At 45.6% G+C, this 20,274-nt stretch overlaps 1 protein-coding gene across 1 annotated transcript in view; it reads left to right on the top strand.

Moving 5' to 3' along the window:
• The window catches only part of LOC142493239 (protein unc-93 homolog A-like), a 108,824-nt gene that overhangs the window by 45,168 nt on the left and 43,382 nt on the right, over positions 1 to 20,274 (top strand). The window contains exon 2 of the mRNA XM_075596925.1: positions 16,595 to 16,773. Coding sequence (XP_075453040.1) covers positions 16,687 to 16,773 — 87 coding nt within the window. The 5' untranslated portion in view covers positions 16,595 to 16,686. The remainder of the gene's footprint in view (positions 1 to 16,594; positions 16,774 to 20,274) is intronic.

Below are 20,274 nucleotides of genomic sequence, written 5' to 3'. Positions count from 1 at the left end.
ACTCCCCTTTTGAGATGTTGTATGGGAGACACCCACGGCGAGACACACACCAACTGCCCATGGCACAGAATCGATTTAATTCCCAACCCTGATTCTGCGCTCGACTATTTCCAATCCGAGTTCTTAAAACTCTGCGATACCCATGCTCCACTACGCAAAATAAGGGTACGGGGGGCCCACCTTCCATGGGTTACACCTGACCTTATAGCACTCTACCAGTTCAGGGATGCCTTGTGGAAAAGCTACAAAGTAACTGGCACTACCAAGGATCTCAATCACTACAGATGCCTGCGGAACGTGTGCACAAGGCAAACAAGGTATGCAAAAGCACAATATTACTCTGACAATCTCCACCAAAATACATCAAACCCAGCTAACATCTGGAAGGTTATCAACAATATATTCCAGGCTCCTAACCATCAACAACCAAGTAATATCACTAAGGGGGATATTACTCTGCCAAACCCCACTGACATTGCAAATGCATTCAATGATTACTTTGTGGGGTGTGCCACTAACTTATTAGCGAAACGCAGCACAAACCCCAAACCTGAATCTCATCCTGGGAGTAGCCCTATAGTCCCACCCCCTCCCAACACTGCCCACAATTTTCAATTTAGCCCAGTATCTGAAGAGGAGATTACACAAGCGCTCCTCAAACTAAAACTAAGCAGCCAATGTGGACCCGACTTACTACAATCTAGGTTCCTACGACTTGGTGCCCCAGCCATTGCCAAACCAATTGCGTCCATAGTCAACTCTATCCTGTCTGCAGGCCATATCCCTAAGACCTGGAAAACGGCCAGAGTTGTCCCAATCTTCAAAAGTGGGGACAAAAACACTGTCTCAAACTACAGGCCAATCTCACTTCTCCCAATTCTATCCAAAGTTATGGAAAAATGTGTCCACTCCCAATTAAGCGATTTCTACACCAAGACAAATTTCCCTAGCCAATTCCAGTCTGGGTTTTGTCCCAAACACTCCACCGTAACTACCCTGCTAAAAGTTTGCAATGAAATCCAGTGTGGAATGGAACGGGGACAACTCACTGGTGCAGTATTCCTAGATTTTGCAAAGGCTTTTGACACAGTTGATCATGTTATCCTGCTTAACAAACTCCAGAGCTCTGGAATAGGGAAACATGCTTTAAACTGGTTTCAGTCCTACCTATCAGGAAGATCCCAACATGTGTCCATCTCCGACTCTAACTCCAACCCCCTGGATATCACCTGTGGTGTCCCGCAAGGCTCTGTTCTGGGGCCCCTACTCTTCTCAGTGTTCATTAATGATCTTCCCACAGCTTGTAAGGAAGCCTCAATACACATGTATGCAGATGACACAATCCTGTATGCACACAGCCATAGCCTCTCTGACCTTCAACACATACTTCAGTCTGACTTTTTGAGACTCGAAAACTGGATTTCCCAAAACAAACTGTTTTTAAACACTGACAAGACTGTAACAATGGTATTTGGGACCAAGACTAAATTTGTAAAGCTTCCAGTGACTGAGCTCCTGATTAGAACCAACGCTAACACCACCCTAACACCTGTCACTAGTTTTAAATACCTGGGCTTATGGTTTGACTCCCACTTAACATTCGGGATGCACATTGATACCCTGACAATCAAGACCTATGCCAAACTAGGGGTACTTTACAGGAACAAATCCTCCCTAAGTCTCCTGGTCAGAAAGCGTATTGCACAGCAGATGCTAATGCCAATTATTGACTATGGAGACATAGTATATGGCTCGGCTCCTCAAACCCACCTTAGCAAACTTGACACCCTCTACAATTCAATTTGTCGTTTTATTCTCCAATGCAACTACAACACACATCACTGCGAAATTCTCAAAGAACTAGATTGGTCATCACTAGAGTTTAGGCGCAAAGTTCACCTTTCCTGTCTCACCCTCAAATACTTTCTGGGCAAGCTACCCAGCTACCTGAACAAGCTCCTCACCCCTACCACATGCAGCACCTATCACCTGAGATCAGACTCCAAAAGACTATTCATGGTCCCAAGACTCAACAAAGTATCCGGACGTTCCTCCTTCTCCTTCCGTGCACCCCAAAACAGGAACAACCTACCAGAGACTCTCACATCCACCACCAGCTTAAGTTCTTTCAAATCTAAGGCTGTCTCACACTTTAATCTGGTCTGTAACTGTTTCATACGCTCATAATATATATTTTCTTTAACTGTGCACGCAATGTCTTGTATATAATGTATACCTTGTTCATTTATGTAACTGTATTTGTAACCATGTATTATTTTGTTTTACTCTGTGCCCAGGACATACTTGAAAACGAGAGGTAACTCTCAATGTATTACTTCCTGGTAAAATATTTTATAAATAAATAAATAGTATACTTGATATGCTCAAAGAGACCTGGGAAACAGAGTCAACAACCCACCGTAGCATAATAGAACATATTTCACAGATGCAGGATCGCATTGCAGCAGTGTTGCCAATTGTTGCCAACACATGCAGCAAGCTCAGAGTTCACAGCAGAACTCTTATAACCAGAATGCCAGACTTAGGGTGTTTAGGCCGGGGGATAAGGTATTACTGCTGGTACCTATAGAAGAATGTAAGTTTTTGGCACCTGGCGGGGACCCCACGAAGTCCTAGAAAGAGTAGCAGAGGTCAATTATAGCATTATCAAGCCCGGGAGGAGAAAGCCAGAACAGTTATATCATGTAAATCTCTTAAAGCCCTGGAAAGAGAGGGAAGCATTGGTTACTGTAGTTCAGACTGTTCCGTCTAGGGAACCTTCTATTCCTGATATTGAGCATAACATCTATATAGAGCCTGGGAAGGTCATACATGTTAAACCCTATAGGTTAATTGAGGCTAGGCAACAGGCCGTTAAAGAGGAGGTACAGAAAATGTTGGACCTCAGCATAATCGAGGAATCGATAACTGGTTGAGTCCTATCGTACAAGTTCCTAAACTGGATGGCTTGATCAGGTACTGTAATGATTTTAAGAAACGAAATGCAGTCTCCAAATTTGATACATACCCTAGGCCCCGGATGGATGAATTGATAGACAGGGTAGGTGATGCCTGATACTTAACTACCCTTGATCTGACTAAGGGGTATTGGCAGGTACCTCTAACACAGGCTGCTAAAGAAAAAACGGCATTTTCCACACCAGGCGGGCTATACCAATATAAGGTCCTACCCTTTGGTCTACATGGGGCTCCAGCAACCTTTCAGAGATTGATGTACCTGGATGATGTGATCATTCACAGTAATGACTGGGACTCTCACCTGAAAAAGGTACAGGCAGTTCTAGACTCCCTGGAGGAAGCTGGTCTGATGGCAAACCCTGCTAAGTGTGCCATAGGTTTAGAAGAGACCAAGTACTTCAGGTATACGGTTGGTAGAGGGCTTGTGAAACCACAGGTTGCAAAGCTGAAGACTATTAGGGAGTGGCCGAGACCACTAACTAAGAAACAGGTTAAAGCCTTCCTCGACCTTGCCGGTTACTACCGTTGCTTTATACCAGACTTTGCCACCCTCTCAACCCGTCTGTCTAACCTCACGAAAGGGAAGTTCGGTCATGGTGAAGTGGTCTAACCAGGCGGAGAAAGCTTTCCAAAGCTAAAAAGATTCCTTATCCTGATCACACTGGACTTTACCAGGGAGTTTCAGGTTCAGTGTGATGCTTCCGATGTTGGGATAGGAGCGGTTCTGTCACAAAGAGTCAGAACGGAGGAACACTGCATCATATATATTAGCCGAAAGCTAACTGTCCATAAGAAGAGATATGCCATAGTTGAGAAAGAGGCTTGGCCATCATATTGGCATTGGAGACAGAAATATTATTTATTAGGGAGAAAATGTACCCTAATAACGGATCATTCAACTTTGAAGTATATGCAGCAGAAAAAAAGAAAAAATGCTCGCGTAACTCGCTGGTTCTTGAGTCTCCAGGAGTTCCAATTCACGGTCGAACACAGGCCAGGCTCCAAGCATGGAAAGGCCGATGCATTGTCCCGAGTACACATCTCCCTATTTATGAGTGCTCACCAGTTGACGATTGAGCAAAGGGGGGGGGGTAGGGGGTTATATGTGATGTGCTGAAGCAGAAGGTGTTTGAGGGGAGGTACACAGGACCCAGCACCTTCCAGGGTGTGTTCCCTTCCCTCACACCTGAGCCTTAATTAATCAGGTACCATGTAAAAGGCAGAAGAGAGAGTTTCCTGTGCTGTTGTTGTGCTGATCTGAAGGCACATACACAGACAGCCCTGTGAGAGACTGCAAGGGGAGATGCTGCCTGCTTAGCTCTCCCACATTTAGTAAGTGACTAGATGTATTAGTCAGCACTCCCCGAAGTGGAGCTAGGTTTGTTTGTTTATGTTTTTTTCCTGATTTGTACCCTGTAATTTATTAATTTATTACAAATTTTGAATGAGATTATTTTCTCTCAGCTTAAGCTGACAACATTGTTGCAATTTTGCACCTTGTACCTGCTACATTTAAAGCTGCATGTTTTGTACTTCTGCCAGCTAAATCATTTGTGTGTCATACTCAGGTTACCACTGGTTAAGCAGGCTGTATGCAGCGTCATGACTCCTGACTTGCTGTGATTGGTTTACTACCCAGCCAAAGCAGTAGCTCAACTGCAGCGCGCTCCAATTTTAAGCGGATATCGTCATGGAGGAAGCGCCATAAATACTGTGGGCGCACACCTCCCCATCAAGCCCCTAGACAAAGTGGTGGCGAAACGTATGTCGGAGCTTGTCCTTGCTGTTTGTCCTCTCAATCCTCAACACGTGTCTGTTCCTGCATCCTCTGGAAGTAATTTTGCGGACGAGCGGCGGTTACAATGCTGACTTTGAATGCGGACTGCTTTATGGCTCTCATGACATGTTTAACTGAAGGTTCCACACTGGGCTAAGTATTGCCTCAGGATCTTATACAAAAGATTATCATCTTTGCTCATTCCTTGAGCCTATTGTTGGCTTTTACCGCTTTATACATATGTGCTCACATATGCTGAGCAATATACTACTCATCTAACATCACTCTGACTGCCGTTTGGCAGTTTGATTATGGTGTATTTTACTGCATGGTCTTTAGCTGTTGCCTCTATCATTATAGATGCTGCTGTTATACACATCTTCACTTCTAAATTGCATTACTTCTGGGGAGAGTCTTTACCTGTCATTTATGGGATTATACTGTATGCACTCAGTTCTTATTGTTGACAGGTTCTTAGACTTGTTTTTTGCAGGACCCTTGGTGTATGTTTCTATTTCTGAGCTAGGTTATTAGTTCAGATAGCCTGTTTGCTTAGATTTTTTGATCGTCTGGTCATACAGGTGGGAGGCAATTTCACGCCTCACCACTCTGTGTTTATTGTTATTTAGATCACAAGAGACAACAGGGGGAGGGGGAAAGGGGAAGAAAACTCTTGCATCAGCTTGAGTAAATATGAACATAGGTGCAAGTAGGGAACAATAATTAATTTTCAAAACATGGAGAGAGAAACCCCTCTTGGAAGCACTCAGTGTGTCGTGAAAGTAAAGATGGATGTATATTAAAACCAATGTATAAGTATATCATAAAAAATATTATTGGTAAGGTAGAGTCCATGACCAATAGATGAGTGTAGAACACAAACAGACAGATACGAATTATACACACGGTTGTTGTTAAGCTCTAGTTACTACACCTTCTGTAGTATCTACACTATAAAGTCACAATCCAAATCTGGAACATAATGAATCCATTTTTAAAACCAGAGACAGAACATGAAACACAGACAGAGCTCAGTGCACATCCAGTGAAACGTATACACGGTACAGTGCCTAAATATATATGCATAGATATCTATTAAATAAAATGGTCTTTTAGTTTAACATTTTGGCCAAAGTGTTGTAAGCCCTTGAGCCACTACACGGCAGACCACATCAAGGGTACCTAACACTAATATAAATTCTTAATAACCTGTGCATTACCAGGAAGAATGATTTATAATAAATCTGTCCAAATTAGTTGCATAGTTCTAAGTCTGATTGAAGCTCTTATAAACCTGTACATTACCAGGAAAAGCACTCTGTATTAGATTTGTCACAATCAAACTGCAAGCAAGCAAGTTCCCCTGAGAGTGGGAGATGCAATGGTGAGCTTTTAACCATTTAAATGTGGGAGGGGGTGAGTTTCAATTAGGTAGGAGGAGCCACCCTCCAATCAGCTAAGACCAGCTGAACAAGAATTGTAAAACATACAGGACACCTACAAGCTCATATTGAACTCCCAAAATAACCACAACATATATAAGCATATAAGTGTCACAGAGGAGTGCTACTGAGCATGGCAATATATATTTAAAACCAGAGACAGAACATGAAACACAGACAGAGCTCAGTGCACATCCAGTGAAACTTATACACGGTACAGTGCCTAAATATATATGTATAGATATCTATTACATAAAATGGTCTTTTAGTTTAACATTTTGGACAAAATGTTGTAAGCACTTGAGCCACTACACGGCAGACCACATATCAAGGGTACCTAACAGTAATATAAATTCTTAATAACGTGTGCATTACCATTACCATTTTATTTAATAAAGTTGCCAATTCTTCACAGGGAGGTCCCTGGACTCACAGCATGTGAAAATGCACAAATGAAAAGAAGAAAAATACTCACATATGTATGCCCCAATCTAATTGTCCTGGTTGGCGTGCAGCCAAGTGCTTGAAATAACGAAGAGAAAAAGAAACTGGCGCACAGCCAAAGGAGTGGGTCACCAACAGAATGAATGAAAAAATGATCCTTTATTGATCCATATAGGAAATGGAGGTAGACACCCTCCTACGCGTTTCGTGTATGGTAATACACTTTATATTCCCATACACGAAACGCGTAGGAGGGTGTCTACCTCCATTTCCTATATGGATCAATAAAGGATCATTTTTCCATTCATTCTGTTGGTGACCCACTCCTTTGGCTATGCGCCAGTTTCTTTTTCTCTTCACAGTTCCCACAGTACCTGACGGGGCCCTCAGGCACGCAGCCACCCTGGTGTCTACAAGGAGATATCCCCTCACGAAAAAATATATATACAATGAAGATCTATATTGAGGATGTCTTAAACTCTGTAAATTATGTTCCAAAATTGAAACAAGACTATCAGTACCCCACTTTAAAGAATACACAAAGGAATTAGTATTTATATTGACCTATGAAACTTTTAATCTCACATCTGTCTACTCACAGAAGAATTAGTTAACAAACTCCATTTCAGTATTTATAAAAAGCTATCATTTGATAACATCTATATACTCCTGACAGTAAAGTATCTAGTTTGTTCATTTTAAAAGCTTTACAACTCCTTTAAGCCTCTACCTGAATATCTGGACACATTGGAACTTTTACTCATTGCTTCCGTGCCATACTTTAGAAGATATCTTCCCTCCTCTCTATGAGGAATCCTTATGTTGTTGTTCCTTTCTTTTATCTTCCGTGTGAGTACCATGCTCCTCAACCGTTCTCATTGGAGTAGTATTAGTGTGGAGATTATGGGGGCTATGCACTAAGCTCAATGGCTTTGCGTTCTGATGTTCCAAAAAAGCAGGTTCGTTAAAAAGTGAGGCTGGGGACGCGATTCACTAAGGCCTTGAACCTATTTTTTAACGTACCTGCTCAAAATAGCTGAAAACACCTACAGCGTATATGTTGCTTTTTTCCCCCCTGCTAGCGTTCTTAAACTTTACGTACGCTAGCTGATAGGAAAAAAAGCCGCATGTAACATTTGCATGGAGATTTGCCATCTCCATGCAAGGCTGTTACAGGCAATCGTACACTAAATAAATACATTTTAATTATAGTGTATGTAGCCCTCAGACCCCCCCCCCCCTGGTCGCAGATCGGACCCCCTGAGGTGTACTAAGGTCTGGCTACGTGTCTTGGTGTGGTGCATACCTGCTGGCAACAGGAGGGCCTGAGTCTCCCGCAATGGTGTGGGGGAGGACAGGAACAGGTTACTGGGGTTCATACCTTCATCCTTTCTCAGTGGTGCAACGCCTCCATCTCTGTGAAGCCCCAGGGATATGGGGTGGAACCCTTACAGAGAACTTCCCACACAGGGATGAGAGATTCCAGTTTCAGTCAGCAGCAGCTCTCTTTATTATCACAGCACAGAGTAGCAGTAACCACAGCAACTTGCTGTCAATCAGGTATAAGGTCTTCTCTCCCACCAGACTGCACACCCTCAGGATGGTATATGGGTATTCTTTGTGTCCCTGCCACACCCCAAGCCACGACCGCTCAGGGTGGGGCTAGCACTTCCCTCACCCCCTAGGCAGGATGAGAGGCACTGGTCCACCTATAGCTAACTAGGCCCTACTCCTCAGGAACCTAGCTAGCTCACACACTGTCTTACTGCTCAGAACTGAACCCAGGACAGAACTACTTGTCACTCACAGGAACAGGCAACTCTAAATTGAGACAGCCCTCCCCTTCATGATGTCAGCAGACCCCTCCCCTGTGTCTCTGCCTTCCACACAGGGTCAGGTGACCTACTTCCACCACTCAGAGCAGGGCTTGATGTGGGGGAAACCAATGATAACTACTGGCAGCCTGCCCTTATCAGGACTTATACCAGTAGGAGGAAAGACATATAGCCCTACTTCTTACCAGGGCTACATGTACATGAGCAGGGGGTCTCCTGAGCTGAACCGCATTAGTTTCAGGTCCGAGGACCCCCTATTTCAGGAGATATAGGCCCCGTTATGGGGTGCCGGTATCCCCTGCACTTTTAAGCACCCGCGTCACGTGACCGGGACATTTAAATTCTGCAGGGGATACCGACACCCCATAAAGGGGCCTGTATCTCCCGAAGTAGGGGGTCCCCGAGGCTGAAACTAATGCGGTTCAGCTCAGGAGACACCCTGCACATCTACACTAGTATTAAAACACACATAACAATAAACAATAACTCCTTACTGTAGCGGCTATCTGCAATGCTAATGAAGCTGCATTAATGTAAATTTTAATAATAGTGTGCGGGAGCAGGGGGTCCCCTGGGCTGAACCGCATTGATTTCTGCCTCAGAGACCCCCTGCTTCCCGAGTTACAGGCCCCGGCATGAGGCATCGGGTGCCAGTGTCGCCGCCATCTTTATAGCGTCCAAGACGCGACGTGGGCTCTATAAAGATGGCGGCGACACTGGCACCGATGCCCCAAACTGGGGCCTGTAACTCGGGAAGCAGGGGGTCTCTGAGGCAGAAATCAATGCGGTTTAGCTCAGGGGACCCCCTGCTCCCGCTCACTATTATTAAAATTTACATTAATGCAGCTTCATAACCTTAGCGGCTATCCGCTATGGCAATGAAGGGGTTAAGGCACATTAGCATTTTTATTGGGGACAATTGCCCCAATAAACATAGCAATATACAACACACATCCCCCCCACCCCCTAACACATACAGTACTGTAATGGGCAAAAGAACTATTATCTACATATGGATAATAATGCATTTGCCCATTTTAAATACATATAAATTACAATAAATACAGTCAATATATATTACACTTACCTTTTACAGGCACCCACGATGAAGGCCATCTTCATCCTCATCTTCATCCTGCCCATGCCCCCTCCGATGCTGCAAAACATACACAAGAATAAAAACATCCAATGTAATGTCCCCTAGCCCCTTAATCACCATAGCGGTTATTAACTGCTACAGTCATTAAGGGGTTAACCCACCCTCACCCACCACTCAGGAGGCCTACATACCCTCCCCCACTACCCCCCCACCCCGTAAGGCCTAACCACCCGCCCCCACTACCCAGCCGGGAGGCCTACCCACATACCCTTGGGGCCAATACCCCCTTCCCCCACCCCCAGTACCCACAATAAAAACTATACACAGCCCCACAATAAACATCATTCTATTTATTATATACATAGCCCACACCCCGTGCTCCCCCATAAATACATGATATATTATTTTACATACAGGGTTCATACCCCAGGCCCACATGAGTCCCCGGTGGGCCTAACGGGTCATCTCACAGACCTACAGGTTACCAGCATCATGTTTCACACAGGGTCTGGAGGCCTGTTGGTGGGTCCCGCCAGGCACCATGGTCCACCAGGTGATCTCCGCGGGTCACCGTGGGCCACAATGGGGTCTCCACGGTAGGCCCGCGGATGTCTGGTGGGCCCCGGGTCAGACCCACAAGTGTCTGAGGGGCCTCGGGTGGTTCCCACGGGGGTCTGGGGACCCACGGGTGGTCCATATGGGTGCAAAGCCTCTGTCACATGGTCTACTTGAGCTAATCAGAGTTGGGATGGAGTTTCCACGCTCTGATTGGCTACCGTACCATGTGTCGCCGGCCATCTTTGTTTTGATGACGTCATCTTAAAGGCAATTGAAACTCAGCCATTCTGATTGGCTGGCATCATTGCCTTTAAATGACGTCATCATTTTTTATTTTATTTCTACAATTCGCATGTTTTTCACGGCCCAACCAGGACCGTGGGAAACATTTGACCAAACTGTGATGTCATAGGCCTATAAAAGCCTATGTCGCCTCATTTTGAAACCATACACCGAGGAGGGAACACCTCCCCTCCTAATAAGAGAAGGGCGTGGCAGAAGAAGATGGAAGAAGACGGAAGAAGATGGAGAAGACCCCAAAGAAGAAAAGAAGACCCCAAGACTGACGGGAAGGATTACAAATAGAAGAAAGAAGACACCATTATGGATTGTAAGGGTTTATTTTTGTATGGTTACCTGTGGATTGGGTCCAGTGCTTCGGGGTCGCCTGGATTTCGGTGAGTGGGCATCTAATGGTAAGTAAACAAAAGAAAAGTGTATTATTTTTTCTTTTACAGATTTTTTTGATTTTTGATTCATGTCTTTTATTTTTTCAGTCCCATTTAATGCCCGTGAATGTATCTATTATGTACCTATGGCTATACATACATTCACGGACACTGAATGGGTGTATTATATGTAATTTTTTGATGTCAATGCATTGTTTTTTATGCTCTATTATTGCCCCTGTATGTTATGTGAATCTATCTATATGTAAAGACATACAGGGATAATAATTGATTGTTTTGCTAATTTTTATGTTCTTTTCATGTTTGGCTAATGTATTTATCAGCTTTATTTTGACATGTAATTTGTATTTAGTTACAGGTTATTTTTTATGGCTTCTTTCTGGTAGTTAGATTAGAATGATGGTGGTTACTTTCAATTAGAATTCTTTTGGCAATGGTTTGGCTTTAGGAATTGAATAAGGAATTGTATAATTGATTTGTATTGTATTGTAATTGGTTTAGGAAATGGATTAATTGATTGATGGTAATTGTATTGATGTTGCTTAGTTTCTATTTGATTTTCATGATGGCATTGGTGGTTAGGGGACATTGTTCATATTGTATTTTATTGTTACATATATTTTGTATAGTGTTACATGATGCACAGATTAATTGCATCATGTACACACTCAATGCAATTGTGTGACATTTCATATACATTTGTGTAGCTGCTGGTTTGTTGGTTTATATTTACAATTGCTGCTGGATTTATTTTAACATGCAATGTGGTGATTTTAAGATTAAGAATTCATGTTTTGATTTATGCATGTTTTATGTGTTTCATAATGGGCAAATAATACATTATCCATATCTGGATAATAGCTATTTTGAACATTATTGTACTGTATGTGTTGGGGGGGGGGGGGGGGGGGGATTGATGTATTTAATGTATAGGTCCGGTTTATTTTTTTTTACATACAGGGTTGGTTCCTTTTGGTTTGCGGGGGACCTCTGGAGACCACCTGCGGTATCCTCGGGCTTCTCACGGGTACCAGGCTGCGGGGTCCACGGGGGACACCTGCGGGGAAGAACCGGTGGCCCCACATCTGTGGGGGCACTGCAGACCCGTAGGGACCACCCGTGGGTCCCCAGACCCCCGTGGGAACCACCCGAGACCCCTCAGACACCTGTGGGTCTGACCCGGGGCCCACCAGACACCCGCGGGCCTACCGTGGAGACCCCATTGTGGCCCACATTGACCCGCGGAGACCACCTGGTGGACCATGGCACCTGGCGGGACCCACCAACAGGCTTCCAGACCCTGTGTGAAACATGATGCTGGTAACCTGTAGGTCTGTGAGGTGACCCGTCAGGCCCTCCGGGGACTCCCGTGGGCCTGGGGTATGAACCCTGTATGTAAAATAATAAATCATGTATTGGGGGGGCACAGGGTGTAGGTTATGTATATAATAAATAGAATGATGTTTATTGTGGGGCTGTGTATTGTTTTTATTGTCGATACTTGGGGTGGGGTAAGGGGGTATTGGCTCCAAGGGTATGTGGGTAGGCCTCCCGGCTGGGTAGTGGGTGAGGGTGGTTAGGTCTCACGGGGTGGGGGGTTAGTGGGGGAGGGTATGTAGGCCTTCCGAGTGGTGGGTGAGGGTGGGTTAACCCCTTAATGACTTTAGCGGTTAATAACCACTATGGTGATTAAGGGGTTAGGGGACATTACATTGGCTGTTTTTATTCTTCTGTATGTTTTGCAGCATCGGAGGGGGCATGGGCAGGATGATGAGGATGAAGACGACCTTCATCGAGGGTGCCTGTAAAAGGTAAGTGTAATATATATTGACTGTATTTATTGTAATTTATATGTATTTAAAATGGGCAAATGCATTATTATCCATATGTGGATAATAGTAATTTTGCCCATTACTGTATTGTATGTGTTAGGGGGGTGTATTTAGTTATAAATATTGTTTATTATTTTTGGAGGCGCAACATTGGTACCGCAGGCCCGCGGGTACCCCTGGACTCCCGCGGGGACCCCGGGATGGCCACGGGGATCCCCGGACTCCCGAGGGGACCCCTGCACTCCCGCGGGGACCCCTGCTTGGTGAGCCGGGGACCCCTGGACCCACGCGGGGTCAGCCGGGGACACCCGCGCGTCCCCCGGGCTCCCTCGGTGACCCCTGCGGAGTCAGCCGGGGACACCCGCCGGCCTGTTGTATGGGTTTTGCGCATCCAAAAATAATTTTTTCTAAGTCCAGCTTTTTTTGCGTCTACCTAGAGCTGACGTGTTCTGATCAACACAACTTTCGCGTACGCTAAGGTTACGTTGCTTATTGCATCCCGCTTAAGGGCAGAATTTAACGCAAACAGGGTAACGAACGAGCAAAGTTGGACTTAGAAAAAATTCCTGAAAAAAGTCAGTTTTAGAGCGCAAAGTGCCTGTTTGCGTTTCTTAGTGCATCGGGTTCAGCGCAACATCACGTTCTAAGAGCACTTTGCGCTCTAAAAGTGACTTAATGGAGCTTAGTGCATGATCCCCTATGTTTTGAGTTAAGGTTGTTTATTTTCATTTGACATTTTTTGAGTGCTACTGTATTTTGTTGTTTTATACATTGTAATAGATTATATCAATTTCTGCATCACATATTCACCGTTTTTTCTGCATCCAAAACTTCACCAGCTCGGAAGTGGATTAAAATCTGCTTCAATTTTTTCTCTGGGGAAGGTGGGGAAAAAATACAAGATTTCACCTCAAATTTCCCATCTTGTATTTTATTGAAAAGCATGTTGTTACTTATTTTACAAGATATTCCTATTTTCCTAATTAATTTGCATCTCACACAGAATGTCGAAGACTAAACAAAATTGCTACCTAAATAATACTTTGTGCACTCTATGGACTTGCAAATACTCTGGAATGGGCACAATGTGATAACATTTCAACTTCCATCCAAGCCAAATAAAAAAACTGGAATCTTCAGATAGAGCAGGTTCTGTGCTGTCTGCTCTAACACCTACAATCGATATGTAATGCCTTCATGGAACAAGGCCACTCTATCGGTCAAATTGACAGACAAAGAACAAGTCATACAGGATCAAATAGAAAGATTACTACAGTACAAATTAAAAAGGATAACAGAATGGATACATTTTTGTGATAACTTCTAAATCAATTCTCACACTACTCAAATGTATCATCAAAGATCTACAACCCATGCAGGGTAGGAGAGGATTAGGGACTCCTGGTTGGTGGGTCCAGTAGAAGAGCAGAAAGGGTCTAGGGGTAGCATCACCATGGTCACCCGAAAAGTTATTCTTGGGAAGACGCATTTCATTTTGGCAACAGGCATCACAGCAATATAAGAGAAATATAATGCATCTGATCTTAATTTGAAAAGTTCAATATAGAAGAACCCCGCTTCAGCTAAGTACAAAGTAATAATGTGGCGGTAGGGTGCTAATGGGTGACGTAAGGTAAGTAATAAAGAGGCAAGAACCCACTATAAGCACTCAATACCCCCTGATGTATAATGTGAATGTTAAAAATAATTTTTAATGCTATACTAATTAAAATAATGGGTGTTAAAATTCAACAAATGACACACATATATGATACCCTATGATGAATATATATGATATTCCGGGTAACTAAGTAAGGCGACAATTTGAGGTTAATTGGATCAAGAAACTTCCAGCCAATAGAAACACTGCAATGCATATATAAGTTTTACTAGGATCTATGGGACTTCCCCCTCACACTTATAGCCTTGAGAAAGCGTTTCCAATTGCGAAACACGCGTGTCGGCATCTGTCATGTGCACGCGCGCCGTCAGTACTCACGTGGTAGCATTATTGAGTTGCAGAGCAAGCAGCTACCAGACGGCTAACGTGTACTCCCTTCAATGTTGGGCAGGAGTCTTTGTGGTGACTCGGTGACGCATGGTGAGGCGAGGGCTGCTTGATTTTCCTTGTTATTTTGTTGCATTAGTGTAACCAGCACTCCTAACGGTGGTAGCACATTCATTAATATGTGCATAGGCATACCAACAGCCACACCGTTTCTAGGGGTATATTAGCCACGGCGTTTGCATTTATGAGTGGTATTAGCTCTATGTGTTCATGGACTTCATTAGCTAGTACACAGGTGATTTATATGTGAATTTATATGGTACATATGTGACTGATTTACCTTCACTGGATCTGTATACCATAAGCTCATTGAGCAGTTTACTAACAGTTTGTTCAGTGCTGCTTTGTGGCAGTATTACAGTATAACAGTGTCTCTTTCTCACTCAGTATCCACTAAGGAACCTTTTCCTGCACAGTAGACAGGTTTCTTTCCACCATACACAGCTTTATAGTGGCATTAGCACTCCTGACAGTGGAAGCACATTCATTAATATGTGCACAGGTATGCCAATAACCACACTGCCTATAGGAGTCTTTGAGCCTCTGCACATTGTGTTCTGTGTTTAACAGCCCATTCCTTTACTATTTTGGAGCTAATTAGCTGCTGTTAGGTGACTACATGTATCCACCATGAAAGCTTTCTATGCATACTAGATAGGTTTCTTTCCACCATACACAGCCTTACAGTGGAAGCACATTCATGAATATGTGCACAGGTACTGTATACTGACAACCACACTGCCTATAGGAGTCTATGAGCCTCTGCACATTGTGTTCTGTGTTTAACAGCCCACTCCTTTACTATTCAGGAGTCAACCAGTTGCTGTTAGGTGGCTACATGTTGGATTGTAGAGAGAGTCTACACGTTCCATTTATGGATTTATGATTTGCAAAGTGAGCACACACTGGTTTGAAATACTGATCTTTTTGTCTGTACTTAGCATATTATGATCCATTTCACATTTCACCTTCACCATCTGGGACCTGTCTGACACCTGAGACAGGTATTGAACAGCCCCTCACTGATACCAGCGTACACCTAATTAACCACTAATAGGGATTACTGTATACCGGCTCCCTGGGACAGTTTGATCCAATTAACCTCAAATTGTCGCCTTACTTAGTTACCCGGAATATCATATATATTCATCATAGGGTATCATATATGTGTGTCATTTGTTGAATTTTAACACCCATTATTTTAATTAGTATAGCATTAAAAATTATTTTTAACATTCACATTATACATCAGGGGGTATTGAGTGCTTATAGTGGGTTCTTGCCTCTTTATTACTGATCTTAATTTGAATACAGATGCAAAGTTTTGAACAAACAGGCATTGCAACCTTGTATACAAAAAGTATAAAGTATTATAAATAATAGGAGAATTCTGTTAAAATATAGGCATGCATTTAGTATCCCGTGAATCTAACACCATGTACTGCAAAATATGTTTTCCCTCATTCATCTCAATGGAGCTGATCTCTTCCCCAGCATTGGGAAGCAGCTTCACAGCATATTTTGTAGGGGTCTATTTACTAAAGGATGCTACACCCTAACTGCCATTGAAAGTAATAGGAGTTAAGACATGCTAAAGTTTCTCAACCTTTTGTGCATAAGGGCCTAAGTTTGAAAGGTTAATACCAAACATACTTTACCAATAATTTCAGTTCAGTTGTTTACTTGAGCACAGGGAATAAAGATGCAGTAAACACTGATAACATCACAGTTATATGTCCTTTTGAACGTTATTACTCTACAAGTGAATAAGTAACAGTTTTTAATGTGGAATCAATGATATCAGTGACCTTTACATATTTAGTCCATAGTATTGCACACATGGCTAATACAACACTTTCTGTATTGCACAGATGCATTCAAAGTATCTCATTTGAGGAAGAAAGAAATAACATTGTACTGTACTGGACTGTATCAGGTATTTAAAGTCAGCAGAAAACGGAAAATGGACAGAAATCTAAAAAACATTCTTGTTGTTTCTTTTGGATTCTTGCTTCTTTTTACAGCTTTTGGAGGACTTCAGAGTTTGCAGGTAAGTACTGTAAATGGTACATAACTCCAAATGATTGATATCCTGTAGTCAAGTTATTGCAATGCATATGGCCCTAAAACTGTTAAATTTCCCTATTAGGCTGCGGCCACGCTGCCGCTGCGCTCACTCATGCTTGAGAGCGGTGACATCACCAACTCTCCGTGCATGAGCGATCGGGTGTCCTGCAAATTTTTTAGTGCAGGAGCGGCGGGGTGTGGCTATTATGGGAGGGGGCGTGTCCTTGGCTGGATCGGGGATGAGTCTGTCTGTGAGTGTCTCTGTGAGTGTGTGTGTGTCTGTGTGTGCCTCTGTGTGTGTGTCTGTGTGTGTCCGTGTCCCTCCATTTTCTCATCCCCCTTCCCTCCCTCTCTTCCCCCTTCCCTCCTCTCTCTCCCCCTTCCCTTCTCTCCCCTTCCCTCCTCTCTCTCTCCCCTGTCCCTCCTCTCTGTCTCCTCCCTTCCCTCCTCTCTCTCTCCCCCCTTCCCTCCTCTCTGTCTCTCTCCCCCTTCCCTTCTCTCCCCCTTTCCCTCCTCTCCTCTCTGTTTCCCCCTTCCCTCCTTCCCTCCTCTATCTCCCCCTTCCATTCCCTTCTTTCTCTCCCCCCTTCCCTCCTCTCTCTCCCCCCTCCCCACCTCTCGCCCCCCTTTCCTCCTTTCTCTCATCCCTTCCCTCCTCTCTCTCCCCCTTTCCTTCTCTCTGTTTGCCCCCTTCCCTCCTCTCCCCCTTCCATCCTCTCCCTACTCCCCCCTTCCCTCCTCTCTCCCACCTCTGTTTGCCTCCCCCTTCCCTCCTCTCTCTCCCTCCCCCTGCTCTCTCTCCCCTCCTCTTTCTCCCCCTTCCCTCATCTCCCCTCTATCTCCTCCTTCCCTCTTCTTCCCCCCTTCCCTCCTCCCCCCTCTCTCTCCCCCCTCTCCTTCCCCCTGCTCTCTCTCCCCACTCTCTCCCCCTTCCCTCCTCTTCCCCCCTTCCCTCATGTCCCCCCTCTATCTCCCCCCTCTCTCCCCCTCCCCCTGCTCTATCTCCCCTAATCTCTCTCCCTCCTTACCTCCTGTTCCCCCCTTCCCACCTCTTCCCTCCTTCCTACCTCTTCCCCCATCCCTCCTCTTTCCCCCTTTCCTCCTCTATCCCCCTTGCTTTCTCTCCCCCTTCCCTCCTCTGCCCCCCCTTCCCTCCTCTCTGTCTCCCCCTTCCCTCCTCTCTGTCTCCCCCCTTCCCTCCTCTCTGTCTCCCCCCCTTCCCTTCTCTCCCTCCTCCCCTCCTCTGTCTCCCCCTTCCCTACTCACACCCCTTCCCTCCTCTCTCCCCCCTTCACTCCTCTTCCCCCCCTTCTCTCCTCTCCCCCCTCTTTCTCCCCCCTCTCCCTCCCCTGCTCTCTCGCCCTACCCCCTTCCCCCCTCTTCCCTCCTCTCCCCCCTTTCCCTCCTCTTCCCCCCTCCCTCCTCTCCCCCTCCACCTGCTCTCTCTCCCCTCCTCTCTCCCCCCTTCCCTTCTCTCTCCCCCTTCCCTCCTTTCCCCCCCCTTCCCTCCTCTTCCCATGCCCCTCTCCCTCCTCTCTTTCCCCCTCTGTCTGTCTCCCCACTCTCTCCCCCCTTCCCTCATCTTCCCCCCTTCCTTCCTCTCTCCCCTGTCTGTCTCCCCCCTCCCCCTGCTCTCTCTGCCCCCTCCCCCTGCTCTCTCTCCCCCCTCCCCCTGCTCTCTCTCCCCCCTCCCCCGCTCTCTCTCCCCCCTCCCCCTGCTCTCTCTCCCCCCTCCCCCTTCTATCTCTCCCCCTCCCCTGCTCTCTCCCTCCTCCCCCCACTCTCTCCCCCTTATCTCATTTCTCTCTTCCCCTTCTCTCCTTTCTTTCCCAACTCCCCCTCTCTCTTTCTCTCCCCCCTCTCTCCGCTAAGCACCCCCCTTCACCCCTCTCCGCCCCCCCCAGGAAAATGCAAATGAAACAAATATATTGTAGGATCAATGACACATGTACACACATACAAACATTTATTTATTTATTTGCTTGTTTATAAAATGTTTTACCAGGAAGTAATACATTGAGAGTTACCTCTCGGTTTCAAGTATGTCCTGGACATAGTTAATATGACATATATTACATGGTTAAAAATACAGTTACATAAATGAACAGGGTATACATTATATACAAAACATTGCATGCACAGTTAGAGAAGATGTATATTATAGGTGTAGCCCCCTGTCAACAGCACAGGCTATACCTATTTTCCTTCTGCTGTGGTAAGTCCTGTTAAGATCAGGCACCAGTAATCATCATGGGTTTTCCCCCTTCATAGCCTTATCCTGAGTGGTAGACGCAGGCCTGGACTCTGCTGCAGGCGTGAGCAAGAGGGGAGGTTCTGCTGACATCATGAGGGGCGGGGCTAGCTCTATATTTAGCAGCCAACTCCGGTGAGTAGAGTTAGAATTGATAGTGATATCGAGAGTCTGGAGTTGCCGGTTAGTTATGCCGGGAGTATGCAGTTCAGTTAATATGCCATGAGTCGAGGAATCCTGCGGATCGGTCCGAGGATTTGGAGGAGACTACGGTCTCCCCTGCGCAGAGTGCAGGAGAGAGAGGAGCGGAAAGATTCAGCATCCTTAAGTAGAGCTGATAGAATTATAGACTTGGTGGTCCAATGCCTCACCCCACTGCCTGGGGTGAGGGGGAGAATCCAAGACCCACCGCGAGGCTAACCTCGGGGGTGGGCCACGGGGTATTGAAGCCCTAGCCCAGACCATCCTGCCGGAGGAGCGACTTGGAGGGAAGGAGAGGAGGAATTATCTGGGTGGAAGGCGAGCGGTGTAATCACCCGTCCTGGCTATTGTTGTTACGGCTGCTGGAAGCCACTATCGTTGGGATATTGCTGCTCTGTCAATAAAAGAGACTATTCGTTATTATCAAAGATTGTGTGTGACTTGGAAAGTACTACCCTGGGACCCAAGGGGTTCTTCTATACCGGTCCTGTCCCATATTCCTGGGAGTATAGAAGATGGAGGCGCTGCACCACTAAGAGATCATGGAGGCTTCCACCCCAGAAGCCCGGTCCTGGCTCCCCCACAACATTTCGGGAAGCTCAGGCCCTCCTGTTCCTCACAGGTATGCACCACACCGCATGTAATCTGCCCTCATGCACCCTAGACACCACCATAGAGTCTGGGGGAAGGGGGGAAGCAGGGTTACATTTGGAGGCGCTGCTGAGAGATATGTCAGAACAGGACCGGCTTATAGCAAGGTGGAATGGGCAAAGCGAGATGCACTATCCGAGCAAGTGTTGGAGAAGGATGGGCAGCCCATAGGAGGTGGCGTAGGAAGGGTGAATAGTTAGAGCTGACCGAGTCCCTTGAGGCAGGTAGCATGAGGCAACTGAGGGGGTCAGCCTGTTAACCAGTCCAGGGACCATGGCCCAGGGCCCGCGCTATGAGTGGCCAAAAGCAGGAGACGCCCCGTACCTAGAAAAGAGGTACCATAGCTATCACCCACACACACGCCCCACAGAACACTTGCAT

This window comes from Ascaphus truei, chromosome 4 (assembly GCF_040206685.1).
Source record: "Ascaphus truei isolate aAscTru1 chromosome 4, aAscTru1.hap1, whole genome shotgun sequence".
Classification (NCBI taxonomy): domain Eukaryota; kingdom Metazoa; phylum Chordata; class Amphibia; order Anura; family Ascaphidae; genus Ascaphus; species Ascaphus truei.
This window is presented reverse-complemented; position numbering and strand designations above follow the sequence as displayed.